We start from the raw sequence: 27,420 nt of genomic DNA on the forward strand, positions 1-27,420 counted from the left end.
TGGGAATCACACATCCATCGCCATCGAAATAGTGGAAGATGCCAGCTGTCAGAGGATATCAGCCACGTAAAATTGTGGAATTGATCCAAACTGTTGAAAAAGCTCTTCAAGATTTGAGTGACCTTGGGGACACAGGTGCTATAAAAAATCCACTAGTAACCATATGAGCAGCTCGAGCAACTGAGGGAAGAGGAACCATGCAGAAAGGAGGCCAAGGCTGATCCAAGGCATGCCAGGACCAAGTCTACCAAAATGACCGACGACCAGGCAGGGTGTGTAATCTGTGGAGACGAGAAACACAGGAGAAAGCTCTACTTCTGCAGAAAGTTTAGAGCGCTGGAGCTAACGGAGAAAAAGAGTGCAGTGAGGAAACTGGGAGCATGCAGGAGGTGTCTTGAGGTCCATGATGGAAGCTCATACTGCAAACCTGGCTTTCTTTGTAAGAATCAAGACTGCAGGTAGAAGTGATGGTCGGGAACATGCTCATGCATGTTCCCGACCATCACTTCTACCTATGTCCCAACACCAAGGCCAGGAGAAGCCAAGAAAGTCAGAATAAAAGCGGACCTGGTTCAGAGGGAAATAAAGACAGGAGGAGATGTACAGAGAACCAAGAAGACTTCCTCAACAAGCTACCTCCGGAGTTGGCTAAACAGTGTCGGGATGTGTTCTCAAATACTGCATCAAGAACCCTCAGCACTAGAAAAGACCAGTTAGGACTTCTAGAGGAGAGTGGATTAAAGGAACCACCGGTGCTGATTATGCTTCTTGAAGTCACAGCCAATGCTGGACAAAAAGTTGGGACATTAATTGATTTGGCCTCCGACACAAACTATATAACCCACAAGGCTGCAAAGAAACTGAACCTAAGGAGTGAAGAAATCACGCTTGTCATCCATGGAATTGGAGGGATGAAGGTTTTCGTGGAGACCCGAAGATACCTTCTAAAGATCAGAGTGAGTACTCCCAAGGGCACCCTCAAATCACAGCAATTGGTTTGTTATGGTCTAGACAGCATAGCAGATGTCCAGGGAAGTGTGACTCCAGAGCAACTGCAAAAACTATTTCCAGACATACCACTCTGTGAACTGAAAAGACCCAGGGAAATAAGTCTGCTGATAAGCCACAGAGAAGGCCAGCTAGCACCTCAAAGAGTCAGAGCTGTTGGAGACCTAGTCCTATGGGACGGACCTCTGGGGAAGACTGTTGGAGGAACTCACCCTGAACTCTTTGAGGATGTTACTGTGTCGGCTCACATGTCCAAGACACATTTTGCCAGGTCAATGAGGGCAGCTGCTGTCCAATACAAAGAGGTAATTGGAAGGCAGCCTCCACCAAACTAACAGGTCGTCGGCAGGTTCTGGGAGTCATGGATTTCAACCAGCAACCGGGACTTCCTAGAGTGGTGGAAATGGGACAGCATTGGTGCAGCTTGTGAGCCGAAATGTGGAGGTTGTGGTAACTGCCAGCCAGGTGGAAAAGAGATGTCTTTGGCTGAGGAAAGAGAACTGGAGGTCATAAAGGACGGCCTTTCTTATGTGGTATGTGACAATCACAGCAAAGAACCTCATTGGCACGCCAAATATCCATGGTTGGAGGATCCCGTGTCATTGCCAAACAATAAGCGGGCAGTCGAAGCCACATTCCTCAGAACAGAGAGACAACTAGCCAAAGCACCGGACTGCAAAGACACCTACACCACACAAGTGCATGAAATGGTAGATCGCAAGGCTGCAATCAAGTTGTCTAAGGACATGATCAGGAACTGGGACGGGCCTGTCTGGTACGTGAGTCACCTCATCGCTCCCAACCCACACTCTGTTACAACTCCAGTAAGGCTTGTGTGGAACAGCAGCCAGAGATTCAAGGGCATAAGCATGAACGATCTGCTAATGAAAGGTCCAGACGTCCTCAACCCTATCCGTGCTGTCCTCCTAAGATTTAGGTGTGAAGTTCATGCTGCTCTGGGTGACGTGAAGAAAATGTATAATTCAGTGTGGTTGGAAGACAGAGAGATGCACCTACATAGATTCCTTTGGAGAGACTCCGAAGATCAAGAGCTGGAGGAATATGCAGTCACCAGGGTAAACATCGGAGATAAACCTGCAGGGTGCATCGCACAGCTAGCCATGCGGGAGACTGCTAACCTGCCTCCCTTCACCCACCTTGAAAAGGAGCGGCAGGTACTTCAGCAGGACAGCTACGTCGATATATATATATATATATATATATATATATATATATATACTCACTTCACACAACAATCGTGAGCAGCTGTATACCATCACAGCAAATGTGCAGCAGATCCTAAAGGCCGGAGGGTTTGAGCTCAAGCCATGGGTGTTCTCTGGTCAAAGTGGGAGGAAGAAATGTGGCAACGAGTTGGAATCGGATCAGAGGAAGACCATGATTCTACCAAACGAAATGTGTGAGGAGAACAATAAGGCGCTAGGCTTGGGCTACATGGTGGAAGAGGATAAACTCAATGTCATGGTTGGAATAAACTTTTCCAGGAGAAAGAAAAAGATGCGACTTGGTCAAAACTTTCTACAGGAGGAAATCCGAGCCCAGACACCAAACAACTCAAACGTACTTGACTGGTGGTGGATTCCTGGTCCATACAACATCGCTGTCATAATCACCAGAGGAGCAAGCCCTCAAGACCTGGACGAAAACTCAGAGTGGCCAAATGGGCCAACGTTTCTGAACTTGCCAGCGAAAGAGTGGCCAATCAAATCTGCAAGGAACCTCGCTGACACTGCCAGAGAAGGCATCAACAGGCTGCAAAAGAAGGCATTTGTTGCTGCACTAACGAGGGCCAAGGCAGAGAAACAGGAACCACCGCAAAAGCAGAACCCAATCCAAGCAGAGGAGACCACCTGCAGGGTCAGCTATCCAGAACATGGTGGATGTCAAGCAGTTCAATGTGCTGAGCTGATTGGTTAAGACAGTTGCATGAATCTGGAGGGCAGCAAAAAAGTTAATCAAACCCATTCAATCTGTGGAAAGTGAAAAGTGGGAGGCGGTATCCTCTTCGGGAGTCATCTCTGTAAAGGAGCGAGAAGATGCCCTGCGAGACATTTTACTGTCAGCCCAAGCAGGTGTATCATTCTCAAACACAGACAGACTCGTAGTCTACAGGGACAACATCTCTGGGCTTTTCCTTTGTGGAGGAAGATTCCAAGGTTTCAAAGAAGATAAAAGTGGTGTTCCCATCTTACCTTATGATTCCTGGGTATCGATGTTGCTGACTCGAGAGGCGCACAATGCTGTACACGATGGTGTGGCTGGAACCTTGCTTAAAGTGAGAAAGAAGGCATGGATCATAAGGGGAAGGAAACTTGCTCAAAAGGTTGTTGATGGCTGCATAAACTGCAGAAAAGCCAAAGCAAAGATATGTCAACAAATGATGGGAGACCTGCCAACAGAAAGAACAGAGCCTGCCTGTCCATTTGAGTTTACAACAGTAGACCTCTTTGGACCCTATCATGTGAAAGATGACGTAAAGAAAAGAACAACACTGAAGATCTGGGGAGTTGTCTTCTGTTGCATGGCCAGCAGAGCAATCCACACAGAGCTAGTAAGCACAGTGTCGACTGAAGGGTTCCTCATAGCATATCAAAGATTTACTGCAATCAGAGGGCAACCAAAGAAAATCTGGTCAGACCCAGGAACCAATTTTATTGGAGCAAAGCCGATCCTGGAAGAGCTATACAGGTTCCTAAAAAGCCAGAACAAAGTTGCCCTGGAAGAGACAGCAGCAGAAAATGGAACGGAATGGATGTGGAAAATCCATCCGGCTGACTCGCCACACAGGAATGGTGCCGCAGAAGCTGCTGTAAAGACTGTGAAAAGGGCACTCCAGAGTCTTGGAGGGGGAGCTGGGCTCAGCTATAGTGAGTTTCAAACAACCCTTAGCATAGCGGCTAACTTGGCAAATGAGCGCCCGATCGACGCCAGAGTACAGAGCAGAGAATACTTTATCCGCTATGTCACCCCAAATACTCTCCTCCTGGGCCGAGGATCTCAAAGCGGGGACCTTCGACTTCTCAAGCTATCCCTACAAGAGACTCCGAGCAATGCAAGAGGTAGCTGGTCCGAACCTCTTTGTCAGGAAAAAATGGCACACTTCACAGAGAAATGTCACTGTTGGAGACATAGTCTGGCTGTGTGATCAGAACGCGCTAAGAGGACAGTTTAAGCTTGGCCGAGTCATCAATTCCAACCCGGACAGCAAAGGAATAGTGAGAGATGTCAACATCAGGATTTCCCCAAGCTATCCTGTCCCTGTGACAAGAGCCCAGCAGAAGACACTAAATCCAGCCTCTACGAGGAGAAGTGAAAAGATCCCTGCCACCATTCTGCACAGAGACGTCCGGCGGCTGGTCGTCTTGTTACCTGCTGAAGAACAGAAAGAGTGACTAGGGTTTATTGTTTGCCTCAAAGCAAGCGATCTCCCAGTGTTCCAAAAGAGACAGGAAGATCGAGTGGGAGGTGTAAAGTCAAACAGAGCCTAAGGCTTTAATAAATATAAGTAGTCGAAAAATAATATATGGATACATATCAATAATAAAATAGCTTGATTTTAATCAGAAATTAAATAATTAGAGCTACAAAATAAGTTTCATTTAAATACAAATCACCAATTAATAGGGATAGACAACAGGTGTGTAATGATCGCAGGCAGTCCTGCCTCCTCTGGCAAGCTGGGTGTAATCACCCTAATCACAGAGCCCAGTGCTGCATCCTGGAGAAGGATTTAAATAGTTGCTGTGTGCGATCCTGGTAGACTGAAGCGTGTAGACGGGAGGCATTTCTACAAAGTCAGGACAGGCAGCCGGCAAGATCAGATCAATAATGTTGTGTGAGAGCTCCGCAGAGCCGCTAATGTTTATGTTCTGTGAGATTGTTTGCGTGTGAGCCACGTGTCTTGTTAGAACTCTGCGCAGCATTGTTTATAGATGTAGGTTTCAATGTGGTGCGCTAATTGTGCGGAACATTCTGAGCTTAGACGCTCTGTTATTTATCGTCAGAGGATAGGTAAAATAAGGAAAATATTTATTCTTAAAAAGTATTCATTTTGATTTACTAAACACTTTTCTAATAAAATCCTGTTAATTTAATCCACTGAAGATTCCTTCTAAAAGGGGAGAAAATAATCTGTCTTGTTATAAAGAATTCATTTGATTTATTAGAAGCATTGATAGTGAAATCTTGTTTAATTGAATACCTCTGTTAAAGGAGGAAAGAATCTTTTCTTGTTTAAAAATAATTAATTTGATTTGTTAAGAACATTTCTGGTAAAATCCAGTGAAAGGTGGGGTAGGTAAGTTTGAGAAACCGGCTCGAGATACACTTGTTGTTATATTCCATGGAATGCTCTTAACATCCCGATAGCAATGAATATCTTAAGTGCTTTGACAAAAAAATCCATAAAAAAAATGTCATCTGTGGAAGCCGTAGTACTGTAAAAAGCACGACCAATCATTTTAGCCGGCCCGGCTAAAATAACTGGATGGCCTACCTGCCTCTCAGCCTTCCATCTGTGCACAAACTTATCTCGTGCCCTCATTGGTCATGTGCGCGTTCGTGTGTGTTGGAGGAGGGGCTCTGTAAGGAAGTGGCAGATTTCTTCCGGCTGTGTATTTTCAAATTCTAGCGATCTCGAGCCGATTTCTCCAAAATTACCTACCCCACCTTTAATTAAATCTGCTGAGATTTTAAAAGAGCTTGGGTTTAAAGAAACGTTTTTATGTTTAACCTGTTAAGCCAGAGAGACCGGGGGCCTCTCGCAACATCTTGCAGGAAACAGTGCCTGAGGGCATGTTCATTTAATAAACTATAAACGTTTTATACCCATGTAACGGGAAGAAACTCATCTAACTGATCTTTTTTTTTTTTTTTTTCAAAAAAAACCCCACAATGCTAACGCTGAGCCTCTGAATTAGCAACGAGCGAAAAATGCTAACAGATTTACTGCACCGAAACTCACTCATAAAACCTTATTTTTTATCTTTTCTGCACATCCAACCCATCGATCTGATCGTGAGATGACACAGAATCGATGGGTACATACATTATCACTCTATGATACGAACTTGCGACTTTATAAACAAAAACAGACATCAAAATATGTGGCGCTAGGTAGCTAAAAACGCTAACATGGCTTACCTGTGTCGTCATCTGGTCAAAAGTGGTCTTCAATGGCATTAAAACGATAAAAACGCTGCTGAAGTTAATCCATAGGTTAATCCAATGTGTCTGTGTCCCTTTGAAATTATTTCTGATAATCCAAAAGCAATAAACCTGCTTTTCCGTTTCCAGATGTCAGAGCGAGAGATAGGTTCGCTCTGATGCAAAACTGCATGCGCGAAGCCCCCACCTTTTTTTTTTTTTACCGTGTGTGTGTGGGGAAATTCCCCTTCGATTCTATTGGCTCTAACGGTCAGAAAGAGATTTCATTCGTCAAAATCGACAAAGGGGGGCCAGAGATATGGAAAATCCACCCAAATGACCCCAGAAGTGTTTTTTCTTTGCTAAATCTCTCTAAAAAGGTCGGATTTCACTTGTTTTGCATCAATCTTGATACAGGGTACTTATTATATGTTGTACTTTGGATTCCTAAAGCTTTTAGTCTACTAACCCATCATCCAAGGGTAGTTTTCACTATAAGTAAAAAATATTTTTTTGGACGGACACTATAATTTACAGTTTTTTACTATGTTCAATCTGAATTTTCTTTAAAATAAAAAACATCTATATTGATTCTGACTTTTCTACATCCAACTCACAGGTTTATCATTACTTTGAGAAAAAAGATTATTAATTTAACCCTTTTAGAAGGGAAGATATGGTCATTTGTTCTGGGAATGTCATTTTCAAGCCTGAGACCTGAAAAACAGGCTCAGGGCTTAACAGGTTAAAATGAATATTTCTGTGCTTAGTCTGCTGAACCAATGTGTAACATATTCATAATTAAGGCAGCAGTTGCCAAACAAATGTATTGTTTACATGCTTTATTTACACGTTTACATGCTTTTATTTATTTTGATAACTTACAAAGTTCTGAAATGAATCTTTCTTGTTTTCAAAGGTTTTTCACCTGCATAAAGTGACCCAGTCAGCAAAGACATTTAAGTGAACTGCTAAATAAAAAGTCTGAAAAGAAAAGCTGTGTCATTGGAGTGGAATCCTGTTCTCAAAGTCCAGTAGATGCCTCAGGTCCCTTTTCAAGTGGGGAATCTGCACAAAAACAGAGGAAACTTGACAAATACTATATGACAGTAAAAAAAAAAAGTTGTTATTAATAAACAAGAATACAGTTTGAAAGGGGAGTGATTTGTAAAATATCCATAAAGAAAAAGGAAATCTGCTTACAGTTCTGTTTCATATGGGTGTTGAGAGATGTATCCATAGATACAGAGGGCGGAGTAGTGCAGTGGGCTGTGCGTTTGATCATCAGATCGAGGGGGCGTTGGGGAACTCCATTTCGAAACCCGCTTCCGCCGCCACTGCGTCAGGCCGTTGTGTCCTTGGGCAAGACACTTCACCCGAATTTGCTCCTGTGGGTATTGTCCACAGTACATGTATGATATTAATGTGTACTTGTAAAGCGCCTTGATGACTTTGAGGTGTGAAGATGGGCGGTGTGGTGCAGTGGGCTGATCAGATCAAGGGGGCGAAACCTGCCACCGCTGCGTCTGTAAAGCCGACACTTCACCTGAATTTGCTTCTGTGGGTATTGTCCAAAGTACATGACCATTACATGTATGTCTGATATGTATGTGTAATGTGTATCTGTAAAGCGCTTTGGGTCATGGAAAAAGCGCTATAATAAATATAAGGAATTATTATTATTATTATCTCCTAATTTTGCTCTCAAAGTGCACCAGATTGATGCTTTTAACTTCAACATTTAAAAAAAAATCTTCCCGGGGGAGCATGCCCCCGGACCCCCCCAGAGGAGGTTAGGTCCACCCCCACTTAAATCATGTTCACATGGATACGAAACTAAATACATTTGCACACATCTTGTGTCTATATCTTTCTGTTTTGGTGGTCATGCCACAACTGTGCACGTGCATGCATGCGCGAGTCATGGTAAAATATCTGGATTAAGAGGTTGCTTTTTCTTTGCACAGCATGAAAGAAAGGCCAAATGAATGGGCTGTGATTTTAGTATTTTTAAGCAGACGTTGAGTTCGATAATTTGTACGGCCCTCGGAGGATGTTGTAAAAATTGAAATGGCCCTTGAGAGGAAAAAGGTTCCCCACCCCTGCTCTACAGTAGATGATAGGAAAGGAGGTTTGAAACTTCCTTTATAACCTCCTTTAGCTTAGGAAACAGTGGACCTTCCTTTACGAAAGGAAAGGAGAAAATGCTGCCCAACAATGCCTTGCGGCCGAAACATTTACCGTAAGACAACATTCGGCCGTTCACGGAAACAACCGATCGTGACCGAGAAATGTGTATCATGAAAGCTACGGTGCTTATTCAGCATTTTACAACTTATACCGTAACTTGCCAAAGTGCTTTGTTTTAACTCTCAACACTATAATAATCAAAATGAGAAATCTGAAGTCAATACTTCAAAGTGTTTACTGAGCTGTGTGGGGTTTCTTAAACTTTAAACATGTTTGAATGCTGATATACACAGTGATAGGTTAAGGCCTAACAAGTATATATAAAAAAATTAGTTTTAAATATTTTCATACAATCATACGTGTTGGGATTCATGTGGATTAATACGTGTGGACCGGAGGGGGGGGGGGGGGGGGGGGGCTCAGCACATGCAGGCTCAGCACATGAACCAGACCTTGCTGTTTTTATCTTTAAAATGTTTATTTTTACAATGCCATGCCTTTTTTTATGCTGCTGCAAGAAAACACTTCCCAAATTGTGTTAAATAAAGTACTTCTTTGACTTATCTTATTGCTTGTTGATAAATAATTGCACCCAACAGCGATCACACAGAAAGATGGCATCATCTAGGCGTCCCTCTGCAGTCAGAAATATCATAAACACCATCATCGTCCACAAAGCACTGTACAGGGGTTTATGGATTTAAGAGAATACTTATCACAGTGAAACCTTTATCATCTGTTGCAATTAAAGCAAATAAGAGAATAAATACTTGGTTAAATAATACATTTTAACTCTTTAGCAGGACAACTCTGCATACTGTTTGAAATTGATTTTGCTAGCTTGAGGTCCTCTAAAACATAACATTACATATTTTGTAATGGTATTAAGAATACATGATAAATAAATACATGTAGTAAAAATTACTCAATTGTAATACCCTCGTTGTGCTAGACTCAAACACATTGCTTATATATTTCAAAGAGAAGAGAACAAAAGAAAACACCTATACAAAGAGAGCGGTGCACAGCGCTTAATATTTACTTGCACTATATTTCTGTTTATCTGGGTTATTGTGTTGCACTGTTGGAGGAGCCTGTGACCTAAGATTTTCATTGTCATAACTACACTGTAGCTATGTTCGTATGACAAAATAAAAAACCTTGAACCTTGAGGCTGTGTCTTTCAGACAAACCATCATAATCATATTATTTTATGCTGTGGATACTTTAGCCTCCATCCATGTTAACAATTGTTTACACTTGCATTTATGAATATAGTTCTGCTGTGTTTTACACTTTTGTATTTATGTTTATAGTTTGCTTTGATATTTGCTTAATTTATTAGATTATTATTATTATGGGGCAGTAAGTACTGGTGCTTGAAATTCAAATATTTACTAAATAGTCAATTCTGATAACATTTTTTCGGTTTAAATAATTTGACAAACACATGTATGTGAAAAAAAAAAGATTTATTTATGTTCAATACAATACAATGAATATTTAGGTATTACATTATACATTCTAGGTATTCAGGGAGCGCATCAGACCCTCTCGTATGTCCCTGCCCTCCTCTGCACCTTGAGCCACTGCTACCCCTGGTAGACGTAGGTTTCCTCAGGCATCCTGAAGTTCTCCACCCACTGAGTGTGTGTGAAAGATGGAACAATCACATTCCACCACTCGGTAGCTCGGTCGAGCATCCAAACACATGGTCTAAGGCGGCGACGTAACTTCTGAAATACACGCAACTTCTGAAATACACAAACAAAAGCATACATATTTTAATACGTAAAAGTGGTAGCTACAATTAATTAAATACTTGAAATACTTTGGTCGTATAGGGAGCGTGAGCCTAAACACATTGCTAGTTAGCGAACGTTAGCTTACCAAGTAGCATTGTAGTTAGTAGTAGTGATTTGAGTCGTCCTGTAGTCTCTGCGGCGTAGGACTGCCCGAACTCTCGCGTCAGCTTCTTCTATACCTCGTCTTGCTATAAGTCGCCTCTTTCGAAACAACTCTTGCCTATTTCTTGTGATAATAAACCACACAGCAAGAAACAAGCAAACGATCGCTTCCACATCTCCACATCCTCCATTGTTGTGTGTTGTGTCGCATTGAAGATGACGTCACGGCAGTTTTAAGCAGCGTCGCTCCGCCTACACTGCGTTACTATAGATACTACCCCAGTTCCTAAACTGTAATGGAAACGCGCCATAAAGTGAGCTGGTCCTAACGAGGCCAATTGCGGCCAAGCGAGGCCGAGCGAGGCCGTGTAGTGGAAACGCGCCATTAGCTGCCGCTGCTCTCCAGCTACTTTTACTTTTAGTTTTATGGAATGCAACTGTTATCGCTCACTTTGATGACTTTGGCCATTATAATATGATCTGGATGTATCTGCCCAACGATCGAATTAACCGGTGTACGTATATGCAGTGTGTGTGTATTTTGGACTAATATCAACCCTACCTGCTGTGTGTCGGGGCCACCACCCCTCACCTGGCTGCTTCCGCGGCGTGAGGCCCATCCTCTAGCCAAACATCACCGACAACTATGTGGATCAACGAGCTGTTTGTGTGGTCTGTGCTCATCTGGACTGCCCTGTCGTTCAACCTAGCGACAGCGGCACTCCAATACACAGCTGCTGAGCTCCTCCGACTACGATTCCACCTGCCCGACACATCACCGGCATTGCACCTCTTTCTGGACATCGCTCGTCATCCCCGTCGGAAATATATCCACCGTGGTTCCCGGCGAAGATTTTACATCGATGACTCCAAACCCATACAATCCATCTGGTCTTCAACTCGACAACACTCAAGAAACTCCGCACGGAAAGTTGACCACACTGTCTTAAGGCCCTGACACACCAGGCCGTAATCGGCCGTTTTCGTTAGTTGGACGACGAAGCGTGCCCTGTCGCCCAAACTCAATTTGGTGTGTCCCGCACCGTCAGCCGTGACACGCCTTATTTGGCCTTTCATGGCCGACGCACGGCCGATTCAACATGTTGAATCAGCCGTGCGTCGGCCACAGGCAGTCGGACAAAGAAATCTGATTGGCTGTTCAGCTAGCGAATCAGTGCATGAGAAGTGAAACGGTTGCTTGAGAATGTCTTCCACAAGCAACACTCCAATGGCTGATAGCTCCAGTACCGCACGAAACATGTTTTCGATGGACGAGAGTGAAAATGGAACGCACATGCTATTTGTTGTTTGTTTAGATCACGCAGTCTGTTCTTCTTCTCTGTCTTCCGGTTGTTGCCTCTTTTGAATGACGAATACACACTACCGCCGCCTGCTGGTAAGGAGAGTTATTGCCACTCACGCATGCGCAGTTTGTACATGCACGGCTGAAGTCTTTGCGGTGTGTTCCAGTGCGACACATGGCCAAGACGCAGGAGAACACGGAGACGCAACAGTCGGCGTCGGCGAGTTCTCTGGTGACTGCCTGGTGTGTCAGGGCCTTTAGCCAGCTTAGCCAGGTCGGCTAACGTTAGCGCTAAACATAAACACGAACACATTGATGTCAACTTTGGACTATTCAACATCTGTTCTCTTACGACCAAGGGTCCTCTTCTCCAAGATCTCCTGACTGATCGTAAGTTTGATTTTCTCTGTTTGACAGAAACGTGGCAACAACCTAATGACTTTTCACAGCTGAATGAATCTACTCCTCCTGGGTTTGTTTACATCTGTCAACCCCGTGCCACCGGCAGAGGGGGAGGTCTCGCGATGATTTACCGCGAGAGTTTGAAAGTCTCGTCTGTATCTGTGCCTGTTCACGGCTCATTTTAATCAATTGCCTTACAACTCAATGGGCCTATCCCTACCATAGTTGCAAGCGTCTACCGTCCACCTAAGCTTAATAACAATTTCATAAACTAATTTGCTGCTTTCATCACACATCTCTGCTCACTCTCACCTAACATAATAGTGCTGGGAGATTTTAATATACATAATGGATACTGTCAACAATGCTCTCACAAAGGACTTCACATCTTGCCTGGACAGTTTTGGATTACAGCAACATATCGATTTTCCGACTCATTCCAAAGGACATTTTCTGGACTTGATCTGCTGTTCTGGTTTCACTCCTCTTAAATGTACTGCAACTGATCTTCCCATTTCTGATCACACATTAATATCCTTTACTGTCACCTTAACACTGTCCAAACCAAATCTGTCACGTGTTATTTCCTTCCGCAACATCAAGGATATTAATTTAACTACACTCTCCAGTGGCATTGACAACCTCCCCAGCATAAATTGTTCATCCCCGCCTGATGTACTGGTTTCTCATTACAATAACAATCTTCATAAACTGCTCAATACCCTGGCTCCTTTAAAAACCGGTCTGTTTCCTTCACCCATTCTGCTCCTTGGTTTACACCTGAACTACGCCAACTCAAAACAAAAGGCCGTCGATTGGAACGCCTCCGCAAAAAAACTGGACTTGTCGTTCACAAAGAAATGTACAATAACCACATTCTCCACTACAAGGACACTCTCTCTACAGCCAAATCATCATATTACGCAGTTCTCATCAGCTCTGGCGAAGGGAACACAAGGGTCCTGTTCTCTACAGTGAAGAACATTCTACGACCACCGGACTCTCTTGCACCTCATCAGTATTCAACTGCCTACTGTAACTCCCTCATGTCATTTTTTAATGACAAAATAGAAAACATTCACTAGCAACTAACTCCTAACACCACCTGCAGTATATCTCTCCCTGTTTTCACCGACCCCCTCTCTCTCATTCTCTTTCAAGTTTCACACTTCCCTCTGCCGTTGTAATATCTGACCTCATCATTAAATCCAAGCCATCTACCTGTCAGTTAGACCCTCTTCCTACCCCCCTGGTAAAAACCTGTCTACCTTCATTGTCCTCCCTTATAACTGTCATCATACACTCCTCCCTCACCTCTGGTCTTGTTCCCTCACTTTTCAAATCAGCCGCCATCATACCCATACTGAAGAAACCTGGTGCAGACCCCAACAATTTGAATAACTTTCGTCCCATATCTAACCTACCATTTCTCTCAAAAATCCTGGAAAAAACTGTTGCATCCCAGATCCATACCCACTTGTCTGACAATAACCTGTACGAACAATTTCAATCTGGTTTCCGCCCCCAACACCGCACAGAAACAGCACTGGTGAAAATCACTAACGACCTCCTTATGGCAGCTGACTCCGGACTATTAACTATCCTCATCCTCCTTGATCTTAGTGCAGCTTTTGACACCATTTCCCACAGCATCCTCATTGACAGACTGACCTCCATCGGAATCACTGACACACCCCTCCTCTGGTTTAAATCATATCTCTCTGGCCGCACTCAGTTCATCCAACTCAAAACCTTCAAATCACAGCCACTTCCAGTCACGACCGGTGTTCCCCAGGGCTCTGTCCTGGGGAACACCGGTCGTTTAAATTATACTTTTCATATGTATTATCTGTATTATCTGTGTTATCTGTGTTATCTGCGAGACATCGCCACAACGCAACGAGTCAAAATTCTCCGCTATGTCAGATTTGAATTGCTGTTTTGGGCAGTAGATAGGATCTTTGACCCGCCAAGACACAACTTACATTTAACTAAAACGTTCTTTTCTTTGTGCTCGACAAAAGTGAAATAGTGAGAATATCTCCAGGCGGAGAAACTCGACTTGAGCTCCGCCGCCGCTATGATAGTCTTGTTAGTAAACACAAACACGCCCACAGCGCGTCTCCGCATGTAACACAGGAAGTATCTAAGTACATTTACTCAAGTACTGTACTTAAGTACAGTACTCATCTCTGTTCGTCTCGCTGTTGGCGCCGCTCACTAACGTCTGGGAGCCGAGACTATATAAAAAAAATAACGGAGTAACGCACCATGTAGTAACGGTAACTGAGTTACTGAATTTAAAAGATAATGCGTTAGAGTACTAGTTACTGCCAAAAATACTTTGTAACGCGTTAGTCCCAACACTGCCTATGAGGGAAATTCAAAGCCATATAGATAAAGCAAAGTTTATCTTAAAACAGGTTTTTCACATATTGCAGTGCGTTCAAACCCCACGGTGTTAGTATAATGTTGCATGGTTTAATCTATACAAAATAATCATATTTTTTAAGTTTTTCCTACTATAAGTTATGAGTAAAAAGAAGTGTGATTAGGCTTTAGGAAAATCACAAAAATTGTGACGAACAAGTTTATTCAACTGTCGGGACTCCTCTTGTTTGGTGACATGATTGTAAGCAGAAAAAGGGAAGTATGGTAGTGTTGCAAGACCCTTGTTGCCAGTGATCTGCTGTAAATGTACAGAGGGTGTCATGGTGGGTTTCTCTTTCAATGTTCCCCCTGTACAGCTGGGGTGTGTGTGTGTGTGTGTGTGTGTGTGTGTGTGTGTGTGTGTGTGTGTGTGTGTGTGTGTGTGTGTGTGTGTGTGTGTGTGTGTGTGTGTGTGTGTGTGTGTGTGTGTGTGTGTGTGTGTGTGTGTTTTTGAGCGAGCTCTAATATCCACTTTCTAAGTATCTGACACACACCATCTGCACAGATGTCAGACATGAATTTATCTCCAACAGGTGAGAAAGTGTGTGTGTGTGTGTGTGTGTGTGTGAATGTCTACTTGTCAGTGCTACAAGAAAGAGACTGTTGCTCATGCATACATTTCACACATGCATTGCGAACCTTAAATGATCAGAAGTATTTAATCTGATTGTGAAGGGTAAAGAAGTGTCAATAAAACAAGACAATGTCTAACTGGAGAAAGGACAAAATGGAAATGTCTGTCAACAAGGTCCGCAATTGTCCGACACATTTTAAGAAGGGGCTTGGTTCATCATAACCAAATGGCTTTGTGACTGTGGGGTGATCCATGACAATCTCCCTATGTGTGCTACATGTGTGAAAGGAAAACTCCAGAAAATGCACAGAGTTCATGAGGGATCAGCTTAGGAGAAAAAGGTTTTACCTATGAAAAACAATACAGAAGTAAAAAGATGTTCACTATACAACCCAGTGTTGCATTCAAGGCTCACAATAGCAAGTGTCGATGAATCCATTTATATTCTCAGATGCATTATATACATCATACTTTAACACTGTCTTTCTCTATTGCTAATCAGTTAACAACATGGAAGAAACATTTGTGGAGGTGTGGGGCTATACATGTTGTACAGCAGGCATCCTCAAAGTCCGGACTCCGGTCCGGATCCGGACCGAACCACAACTGTCTCTGGACTCTGAGCAAATTATACTTTTCATATGTATTATCTGTGTTATCTGTGTTATCTGCGAGACATCGCCACAACACAACGAGTCAAAATTCTCCGCTATGTCCACTGCAAACAGCGCTCTGCATGTCAGACTGTTCCACTGTCTGTGTGTGTCTGTCAACGCATTGGTCCAATCACATTCAGCATCCCGTCAGCGTTTATTCCCCCCACCAACTGTCTGCGAATCAGAGGCACAGTAGGGCGGGTCTTCGCGGAATGCGGGTGGGAAAAATGCCTGTGTGTTTAAAAAAAGAAAAGTCAGAGCGAGAGTTAACAGCTCATCTAGTTGCATCTGTACTGTAGCTAGTAGCCTAGTTTCACCTACCGGGGTGGCATGGGGTGGCAACTGCCACCCTAAAAATAGGCCTTGCCACCCCAGCTGCCACCCCAGTTGGCAGCTTTGTTTTGAAAGAAAAGTTGTGGCTCATCGGACATTTATGAGAGAAAGTCTCTAATGTCCGAGTGCAAGTGAATGCAGCACAAGACGCACGTCTTGTAACCCCTCCCCCGGCCCTGATTTCATTTGAACGGTACGGCGCAAAAGGAGAAGCATTCGGACCCAAGTACTGAAGGAATGAGGTATTAGCGGTCTACAATGACAGAGAAGAGACTGTCAAGTTTGGCTGTACTCAGCATTGAATCAAAACGCACTAAAGCTGTTGATCTTAATAAGTTTGTGAGGCGTTTTGCTGAACAAGATGGTAATCGCCGCATTCAGCTGTAATAGACATGCCCCCAAAAAACAGTTTTAAGTCCTGAGAAAGTCAAATAAGACGGTGTGTAAAACTACACTGCCCAGCCAAAAAAAAGTAACCACTTTGATTTAACTAGGCCAGTAGGTAAGGACATTCCACTAGATAATAACTGAAGTATAAAAGAATGCATGACTGAAGTGATGGAGACCATGTTTGAAGGCAAACAAAAAGAGGAAATAACAGGTCAAATCAAGCAAATCCCCCTCTCAGATTCCACAGCAACCAGAAGAACATAAATACTGGCTGGTGATTTGATGAATCAGCTTTGTGATGGAATAAAAAATGCACAGTGCATTTCCTTAGCTGTGGATGAGTCCACTGACACCACTGACAATGCTCAGTTGCTGGTGTTTGTGAGTTTTTATGATGAGGCAAAGAGTTTGTTGAAGATGTGTTGGGCCTGACGAACCTCAGTGGACACACAAGGGGGCAAGACATTTATAAAGCAATAATGGGAATGCTGAATGAAAGGGGGTGCAGCTGCCTTTATTCATAACTGTGCAGCTCTTACACTGCGACTCTGAGGGATCAAGCACAGACACAATAACAATGAAAACTGCTGCATACAGAGACTTTTTGTTTTTACAACCTCGTGTTAAGAATCTTGTTGCAATTGTTTAAAAGTTTGAATGACCGTAATAAACGGACCTTTGTCTTATTGAAACACATTTTTTGGACCTTTAAGATTTGTATTTGAGTACCCCTGGTCTAGAGCCTTCAGCCGCTCTGCACCCCGCCTCTGGAACTCCCTCCCATCTGACATCCGCAATACTGACTCTCTCCCCATTTTCAAATCACGGCTCAAAACATATCTCTTCACACTCGCATATCCATCCTGATCATTATCAGGATACATCCTCTGTTTTTATTTATTTGGTTATTTGATTGATTTATATACTGCATTGTCTTGTTTATGTTTCTTATGCTGGTGTTATCTATTGTGTATCTTGTTTTTTGTGTGTTTGTACGGCGACCTTGAGAGCCTTGAAAGGCGCCTATATAAAATAAATCAATTATTATTATTATTAGTACTCTGTGATGGCACAGTGTTAGTACTCTGTGATGGCACAGTGGTAGTACTCTGTGATGGCACAGTGTTAGTACTCTGTGATGGCACAGTGTTAGTACTCTGTGATGGGACAGTGTTAGTACTCTGTGATGGGACAGTGTTAGTACTCTGTGATGGGACAGTGTTAGTACTCTGTGATGGGACAGTGTTAGTACTCTGTGATGGCACAGTGTTAGTACTCTGTGATGGGACAGTGTTAGTACTCTGTGATGGGACAGTGTTAGTACTCTGTGATGGGACAGTGTTAGTACTCTGTGATGGGACAGTGTTAGTACTCTGTGATGGCACAGTGTTAGTACTCTGTGATGGCACAGTGTTAGTACTCTGTGATGGCACAGTGTTAGTACTCTGTGATGGGACAGTGTTAGTACTCTGTGATGGCACAGTGGTAGTACTCTGTGATGGCACAGTGTTAGTACTCTGTGATGGGACAGTGTTAGTACTCTGTGATGGGACAGTGTTAGTACTCTGTGATGGGACAGTGTTAGTACTCTGTGATGGGACAGTGTTAGTACTCTGTGATGGCACAGTGTTAGTACTCTGTGATGGCACAGTGTTAGTACTCTGTGATGGCACAGTGTTAGTACTCTGTGATGGGACAGTGTTAGTCTGTGATGGCACAGTGTTAGTACTCTGTGATGGGACAGTGTTAGTCTGTGATGGCACAGTGTTAGTACTCTGTGATGGGACAGTGTTAGTACTCTGTGATGGCACAGTGTTAGTACTCTGCACTGCGGCCACAGCAACCCCGTTTCTAATCCGTGTCACAGCAGCACAAAGTTCATGTTGTGACATTATCTAACTCTATCTTCACTTCATTTTACAAAGTGTGAAGCTTTGAGGAATGAAGATATATAGGGCTAGTGCCGATGGATACGTCTCTTACTATGAGTCAGAAGATTCTAGGTCCAACTCCTGTCTAGCTCCGTTCACTTCAGCAAGTGAATCAATTGGTCCTCACTTACAACAACAACTATAACAACTCTCTACAAACTGTCCATGAAGTGAAGACCAGACTCCGGCTAGTTTAATAATCAGCACAATTTACATGATCTGCATCTGTCGGTTACGACCGGTTTTCTGTAAATAATGATAATTAACAGCAACAACCAAAGAGTTTTACATCATGCAGTGATTCAGAGTGATTTGGGGGCAGAGATCAGCAGGGTTGCTATTGGTTATTTGTCAGAGTCCCGACAGCATGTAAATATGCTCACTATGAAAACAACATGTAGAGAGATTTACAGATCTCTGCTGGATCAGAGCCTGTGTAGGAGGACCTTTGAATGATGTGTACTGTACGTACACAGAGACTGGTACAAAATCATTAAGGTCACCAGGTCCCAGTCAACACGTTCTGGCTGTGTGTATGTGTAGTGTGGATGGGAAACCTTAAGATGTTCACCACAGTCTGTGTCTGCTTTGATTGACACATAAGGTTTTCCTGCTCTTTCTTGGATCCTGACAAAGACCTTCAATGAAACCTGCTTTACTTTGCTCCAAACACTCAGAGCATACCTTAACCTTAGAGCAGCTGCCATTTACACAGCTGTGCTCATCTGGAGCCCTGCCCGGATAAATGTTTACTGAATCACTAATCCGTGGTAATGTTCCTGATGATTCTATATCAAAAAGCTCCAGCTGTGTTTTCACAGCTGTGAGAAAGGACTATTTGTTTGAAATACATCCAGAGCTGCTCAATGTTTGCAGGTTCCTTTCAGAGAACTCTAAGGATAGAAGTCTGCCGACTGATGAGAGCAGACAGCTGGAGAAACATCTGCTCATCTCCTCCTGTCTTACAGCGCCCTCTGCTGTCAGGAGGACAAATTGAGTAAACACAGCCACTATAATATCTTTCAATGCAGGATCAGGGGGTTTGCAGTGATTTAGAGTCAGCGTTCTTTAAACTTTTCTCATATCCACTGCTGTCTGACACGGTGCTGCTGTGATAATATGGTAAAGAGAGGAAACACACATTTTGGGTTTTTTTGGACTTTTGGTTGGTCAGATCACAGATCATCTGACAGGTCAAACATGCAGGAGCAGCGTTCAGCTTCTATGCCCCGCAGATCTGGAAGAGCATATAGAACCTGCAGACTGCCCCAACCCTGGGATTCTTTAAGATCCACAACCTCTGTGTGTACCACTGCTTTATCGGGGTCATTTCAAACATTATATTTCCAAACGGCACTTCTTGCAGAACTTACTCTATGTTCAATGATAATTCAAAAATATCTTCTTTCCTTTTATGAATTGCGTGTTTTGCCCCCTTCGCAAATAGATTTAAGAACAATATTAACAATATTACTTAAATTCATTTAAAAATATTTACAACATTGTTTATGTGTGAATTTCCTGTGTATCAAGAGATATACTAAAAGTATAACTGCTGTCAAGTTGTACACATGTAATTTTAAAAGATGACTATTTTATAAAATTGTAAGTGGTATTAACATGAGTATTATACATACGTTTTTGTTTACGAATATAAACAGTTGTAAAGATTACAAAGAATAGTAAGCATATGCTCAATGACCTTTAAGATTATGAGGGATTGAAGATATTCTATTATTCAAAAGGTTTGAGAACCCCATGTTTAAATAATTTAAACCATAGAATTAGGCACTGTTCAATACTACGATAATTAATGTGGAATAAGTTGTATTGAATGTATTACTTAATAATGAACTAGTTAATAAATGACTGTCATATAATATCACAGTTTTCACCACTGAGAGAGGTGGACCCTCTTTGTGGTACTGTCCGCAGAAACCCTCCTCCCGCCCCGGACCCCCAGGGGGCAGCACTGCTCTGGGGAAGGGCCGGCTGCTGCTGGAAACACCCGGAAACAGCCCGTACAGACGAAGTGGTTAGCAGCGTTAGCAGCTAGCAACCTACAGTGTTCACCTGTGTGTTAAAGCATCTGACACAGAGCTGTCAGCTGTTTGTGTCAACGTTTCTACACCGGAAGCGAGTAAGATCATTGGAGATGGCTGGCGGCTCCGGAAGTGAAGATTTATTTGATAACATTCTGTTGGCGGATGAAAGGTGAGCTTTCTGCCAGCTGTGCTGTTTTGTTTACCTGGGCACGTGCCTGACGTCAGCTGATTTTCTATAACGTGAGCGCTTTACAACACAATGGAATATCAGCCATTCACACATAGAGACAGCACACAGAGAATATAATAGAAATAAGAGGTTTGTATGCTGCACTTTGGGATAAATAGTACCTTAGCTAAAAAAACACTTAGCTAAAGTCTGGAGCGTGATACATAAATGATTTAACCCTTAAAAAATGTCAGTTTAATACTAACACTTTACACTTATTAAATATTTCTGACATGTTATTCCTCCAATCAAACTGCTTTAGTACGTTTTTGTTCTTTTTGCAGTCTTGTGGAACCATTGGGAGTTCTTCCTTCATTCGAAATACAAATGTATCTTCAGAAAAAATGTTCACTGTAAATCAGATTCTCTTTAGGATATACACTCACCGACCACTTTATTAGGTTCACCTTGATAGTAACGGGTCGGACCCCTTTTGCCTTCAGAACTGCCTTAATTCTTCGTGGCATAAACTCAACAAGGTGCTGGAACATTCCTCAGAGATTCTGGTCCATATTGACATGATAGCATCACACAGTTGCTGCAGATTTGTCGGCTGCACATCCATGATGTGGATCTCTGGTTCCACCACATCCCAAAGGTGCTCTATAGGATTGAGATCTGGTGACTGGAGGCCATTTGAGTTCAGTGAACTCATCGTCATGTTAAATAAACCAGTTGGAGATGATTTGAGCTTTGAGACACAGCGTGTTATCCTGCAGGAAGTAGCCATCAGAAGATGGGTCCACTGTGGTCATAAAGGGATGGACATGGTCAGCAACCAATCTCAGGTAGGCTGTGGCGTTAAGACGAAGATCAATTGGTGCTAAGGAGCCCAAAGTAAGCCAAGAAACTATCCCCCAAACTATTAACCCCCACCAGCCTGAACCGTTGATACAAGGCAGGATGGATCCATGCTCTCATGTTTTTACGCCAAATTCTGACCCCACCGTCCGAATGTCGCAGCAGAAATGGAGACTCATCAGACCAGGCAACATTTTTCTAACCTTCTTTTGTTCAGTTTTGGTGAGCCCGTGCAAATAGTAGCCTCAGTTTCCTGTTCTTATCTGACAGGAGGGGCACCCGGTGGGGTCTCTGCTGCTGTAGCCCATCTGCTTCAAGGTTCCACGTGTTGGTCTTCTGCATACCTTGGCTGTAACCAGTGGTTATTTGAGTAACTGTTGCCTTTCTATCACCTTGAACCAGTCTGGCCTTTCTCCTCTGACCTCTGGCATCAACAAGGCATTTTCTCCCAGAGAACTGCCGCTCACTTGGTGATTACCCTAATTGGACCATTCTCTGTAAACCCTAGAGATGATTTTGCGTGCAAATCCCAGTAGATCAGCAGTTTCTGAAATACTCAGACCATGCCCAGTCAAAGTCACTTATATCTCCTTTCTTACCCGTTCTGATGCTCTGTTTGAACTTCACCAGGTCGTCTTGACGAGTTGCTGCCATGTGATTGGCGGATTAGATTTGTGCGTTAACCAGCAGTTGAACAGTGGCCAGTGAGTGTAGGTCATAACTGGAACGTTAGATATAACCTTACACTGGATGCTGTATAGCTTCTTGTTTAACAAGCTATGTAACACAAAACAACATTTACATCTTTCTACTTTTTTAAGTATGTTGTTTTAAAAAACAATAATTTTAAGTGTGTGTGTGTGTGTGTGTGTGAGGTTCCGAGGGGAGGGTTTCCAGGAGGGCTTTGAGAGAGGGAGCCGCCGAGGGCTGCAGGACGGCCGCAGACACGGGGCCTCTCATGGGGCCAAACTGTCCACTGAGGTGAGTCAGCACACATTACATCAGCCATTGATCCACCACACAGTAGAAACACTCACATGACTGACACCATTTAGCTGACATCCCCTTGTTTGATGAGTCAGAACTTTAACAAGAACTGTTCACTAGAACTGTCGCATGTCTATATTGAAAGAGTGGTGCAGTGATGACATATCTTCGTAGGCCAACACAGAAGTTAGCATCACAAGGGCTCCCTCACTGGCTCAGCCCTTCTTATTGAAACTTGTTTTGTTAGCTACTGTATCAAAATCTATGACCACTATGTATACATGTTGTACAGTCTGTAAGTGTGTGTTGTTTTGAACTTGGAGCTTTGATGTGTCTATGGTACGATATGTTGGTTACTGGATGATATTTTTGGGTGATGTTGTCTCTTTGTCTCTTTATATGTTTTTTAAATCCGGACATGAAAAATGGGGTTAACTGGATAATCACTACTCTCACAGACTGTGAAAATATCCACTGTTAATGAATCTCTCAAATATGAAATGTTACAGTCTAACAGGACTTGATTATTGCAGAAAATATGTCAAACAAACGTTTATGATACTTACACGTTTTGTTCAGCAGGATAATCTCCACATATGAACACCACTTTGTGATTTTTTAAGTAAAAATCTAATGTTAGGCTTCAAAGGAACTACAGCACGGTCACATGACTTCACGTCTCCACCGCTAAGCTAAAGGGGGCTAATGTTGGGCGTGGTGATGTTTAGTCTTCTCATTTAGACACTGATTAGAACCACTGTTTTTAAATTCACCAGTGGGTTGACGTATTTTATGTTGTAGAACGAAACGTGAAAACATAATCAGCTTGTGTTAACCACAGAGCTTATTTCAGGATAACCAAAAACACATTCAGAAAACTACTGACTCTCAGACGAGGAATCAGGAGGTGGTAAAATGCTGACTCATTCCCGGGTTTTAGGACTCAATCCTGCACTACTCTAATAAATCAACCCGTGGTCAGTTAGTTCCGGATTCAGAATACGTTGAGATGTGTTGCTCCTGCTTGTGTACAGCCTCTTCTCCTCTAATCTACAGATTTCCTTTTATTATGGGTTTGCCGTAACATGGAAATGTCTCCTCCAACATAATGCAGATGTCAAATCCAGGTATGGCCTTCTCAAACAAGATCATTATCTTCCTCTTATTTCAGCACATTTCACTTATACTAAACATATTTTAACCTACACACTTGATGCAAATGTCTTTAGTCCAACCCCTGCTCTGCTTCAGTTTAGAACGATAAAAGCAGTAGGTCAAAACCTGACCTTTATCACAGCTCTTTTCCTGAAAATGGCTTAACGTATCCAGGCTAACATGCTACTATCATGCTAAAATGATCTAGTTCATTTATTGTCCAGCTCAGTGGCTGTTGGCACACAGATAAGACTGGATTTGTCAACAGTTTTTTCAGATTACCCTGCTGAACAAAATGTGTATGTATCATAAAAAGCCACAGACCTCATTTTCCAAAAAGAAAAACCATTGTTTTATTGAGGCAGCCCGTGCTATGCTAACTTTTGGGTTGGACTACAAAAATACATCATCACTGCACCTCTCTTTTAAATTTGTATTACGATAAAATAGTGATTTTAATTGTTAATTTAATGCAGAAAGCGTATGAAGGCGCTGGAGGCTCTGCTGGGTTTGATCCAGAACTCTCCTCATGATGATCCTCAGTCTGCAAAGCTCCAGGAGAACATGGAGAAAGTCCGTGCCAAGTTCAGACAGGTACACTCTATGTGTTAGTGAACAATAATAATAGCAGAATACACAAACAGCAGCTATCAGTTTGCATTACAGACAGCCGCTCCTCTTCAGCGGACAATAAATCATTTCTTGTCTGCCCTTCTGATGGTCTTAATATGACACAGATTTGGATCAATAGACGAAGACAAGGGAGCTAGGTATACCAAAAAAAAACATGTTCAATATCATACCCATCACTATTTTATTTCATGTCCTTTTTTCAATTAGGGATGGGTATTTATAACTGGTACTAATTTGGTACCGGTACCTCTTTGGTCAGTACTGATATGATCCTAAGTAAAAAAAAATGAAATAAAATGTAACTTTAAGTTGTTAACATCTGTATGACAATATAAGGCCATCTTATTTTGAGCAGTTTATGTGTAAATGTTTGCACAACACTAATTGTACACCGTGTGTTTCATAACGGACACAAACTCCACACAACTTCATGTCCGAGGGTTTAATCACTTCCGGTTGGAGGGCCAACGCTGTGTGTGTCTGTCAGGAAACACACAGTTTTCCAACATTTCAATCATTGGATTGGAGGGTCTCAGTATGTCTCACAGCTGACTCTGTGTCCAGGTCTGCTCTATGCTGAGTGTCCCGACTGACTTCAACGATTACATCAAAACTTCTGAAGGGACTACTTTCTGATCCTCCAGAGGGGGAGGGTGCCGAGCCACCTCTGGTCCTGGCAGAGTGGGTCTGCAGTGGACTCTGGAGGCTCTCTGTGAAGCAGCCATCTTTGAGAGGAGTGTGTGCCTCCCGTTCTGATGAGAAGCTGTGTGACGTGTAGGACAGTCCTCAGTCCTCAGGAAGGTGAGGGGGGGCTGCTGGGACTGCTTCCTGTTGGGCTTGCAGAGTAATAAACCAGAACACGGACAAAGAACGTGTTTCTCTGGACTTTGGTAAATGAGTGGATTTATGCAGTGATGAGCAACTGAAATGAAACAGCAACAAAAGTCACCAAAATAAAATCTTGGAACAATCTGCTCGTGTGTGTCTGAGGTGTCTTTGTCTGTTAAAGCAACTCATTTAGCAGAGTTGGAGAGTATTTAAGTACATTTGCTCAAGTCTTATTCACTTTCTGCTTTCACACAACATATTTGAGGAGCTTTGAAATAAGATGTTTGCTAAAAGATGTAACATGCAACAGGGTACACAGTGTCCCATTGATCAGAGGCCTGTACTACGAAGCTGGATTTTCGCTTAGCCGGCTAACTTCAGGGAAATCTCGGGCTTTCCGGTCCTACGACGCTGGTTCTCTTTTTAGCAGGCTAGATTTCCATGGTAACTTATGCTGAGCGGCAAACCTGCTCCGGAGCAGGTTAGGTGGCAGGCTAAGAGATCAACTCAGTGAAAGCACCGCCTGCTGACCAATCAGACCTCCGTGTGCGGAGTTTAAAGCTATCAAGTCATATTACAGGATAGAGGAAATACAGAAAAACTGCCGTTGCAGGAAAGACAGCCGGCAAAAATCAACTGACGATGTGAACGTGAAAATGAATAGAATATCACCTCCCATCTTCAGAGCAATCTGACTATTATAACATTAGCGTTAAGAAAGCTTAATTAAATATCTGCCACAACATAAGTAACCGGATCAGAGTAACATTAAGTACAGTCCGCGGCACTGTGAGTGCAGACGTCGATGTGTCCCATTATCATTCATATCATATCACATCATAATGTATCATATATTTCCTTATCTGAGTCAGCTGAGCCGTATCTGGCCGTGCAACACTCACAGTGTCACATACTGTATGCAGAAGTATTATTTTAAGCAACACATTAAGTTGACGAAACACTCGAGTCAAATGTAATTAAAGTCAGATCCACTCGTGTCTTAGACGGGGCAGTGATATCATAAACCTGTTAATGTACGCATTCAAACACTTTTTCTTTTACCAGCTGTATTCACCTTGCAGGTGCAGCTATGTGGCTTTTATCCTGGATAAAGTGTTTAAGTCATGGATGTTTAAAGTTTAACTTCTTCATATTTGACTAATATTATAGTTCACTTTTCATTCAGGAAGTATGACGCTGCGCTGTCAGTACGCGGCTTGTCCATGTTTGAGATTGGTCGAATGCTCCAAATACCACCCCTTTCATGTGAACGCGCACCTAACTAGATAGGACACGGCTGGCTTGAGCGATCCACTTGATATCCAGCGTCGTAGTACAGTTTAGCGAGAGCGCGTATGTTTTGGATTGGGCCAACCGGCTAACTCAAACATATCCAGGTTAGGTTGAACCAGCTTCGTAGTACAGGCCTCAGGTATACCTATCTAAAGGTACACTATGAAGGTTCCTGTGCAGAGCGTTTCACAGAGGAGTTGATTTAACTGCAGGACCGTGTTGAGGCTGGGGTTACTGATTCTGTTGAACTGTGTTATGTTCAATACAAACAGCATCAGCACCATGAAGCTCAATCCTCTCTGAAACAGTCAAAACTCAAACGTAGAGTTCACAGGAAATGTATTTATTAAATTACATTTAGCACATTTTGAATTTGAATTGAATGTTGTATTATTCACAGCTGGTACATGACAACACTAACATGGACAGCTCTGTTGTGATGTATTACAGCGAAGGAGGACAGACAAGAACATTTTGGTCAGATTTAAAGGAACCTAATTACAGAACAGCTTCTCCCACCTCTCTATAAGTTTCTTTATAAAATGTTAGAAAAACACCTCAAAGACAATTGATTTGCTTAAGTAACAGCTTTTCACTTTGTATTTGATATCCGAGTCATATTACCTCATTGTTTTGTTTTTTTGGATCACTCAAAGTGTTATTTAATATTACTATTGCTTAGTCAATAGTCAATGCAGTTTTGTATCTCCCTTACAACCACAAGCACATGCTCATACACCACACACACACACACACACACACACACACACACACACACACACACACACACACACACACACATATTTGTACACTTTTCACAATCACATTTCCTTTCTTTTTTTTACATGTCATTATTTTATTGTTTTTTTTAATTGTATGTTCTCATGGTATGCCATCAATATTAAATTCATATACTTTTTTGCAGGGAGTACAGAACACTAACATGAGAGATTACACAGAAATCAGTGCAGCTACATCCAGTTTGATAATACAGCCGTGGCCAAAGGTTTTGAGAATGACACAAGTATTTGTTTTCACAAAGTTTGCTGCTTCAGTGTTTTCAGATGTTACTTTGGTATACTGAAGTATAATTACAAGTATTTCACATGTGTCAAAGGGTTTTATTGACAATTACATTAAGTTTATGCAAAGAGTCAAT

At 42.6% G+C, this 27,420-nt stretch overlaps 1 protein-coding gene across 1 annotated transcript; it reads left to right on the forward strand.

The window, feature by feature from the left end:
- The first annotated feature begins 20,221 nt into the window (after positions 1 to 20,221).
- On the forward strand, positions 20,222 to 25,114 carry lto1 (LTO1 maturation factor of ABCE1). Its single transcript, XM_034148143.1, has 5 exons — positions 20,222 to 20,504; positions 22,241 to 22,346; positions 23,409 to 23,479; positions 23,984 to 24,101; positions 24,705 to 25,114. Exons 1-5 carry the CDS (start codon positions 20,446 to 20,448, stop codon positions 24,774 to 24,776), a joined length of 426 nt encoding a protein of 141 aa, XP_034004034.1. The 5' UTR covers positions 20,222 to 20,445; the 3' UTR covers positions 24,777 to 25,114.
- The last annotated feature ends 2,306 nt before the right edge of the window (positions 25,115 to 27,420 follow it).

Source organism: Trematomus bernacchii, unplaced genomic scaffold (assembly GCF_902827165.1).
Source record: "Trematomus bernacchii unplaced genomic scaffold, fTreBer1.1, whole genome shotgun sequence".
Lineage (NCBI taxonomy): Eukaryota > Metazoa > Chordata > Actinopteri > Perciformes > Nototheniidae > Trematomus > Trematomus bernacchii.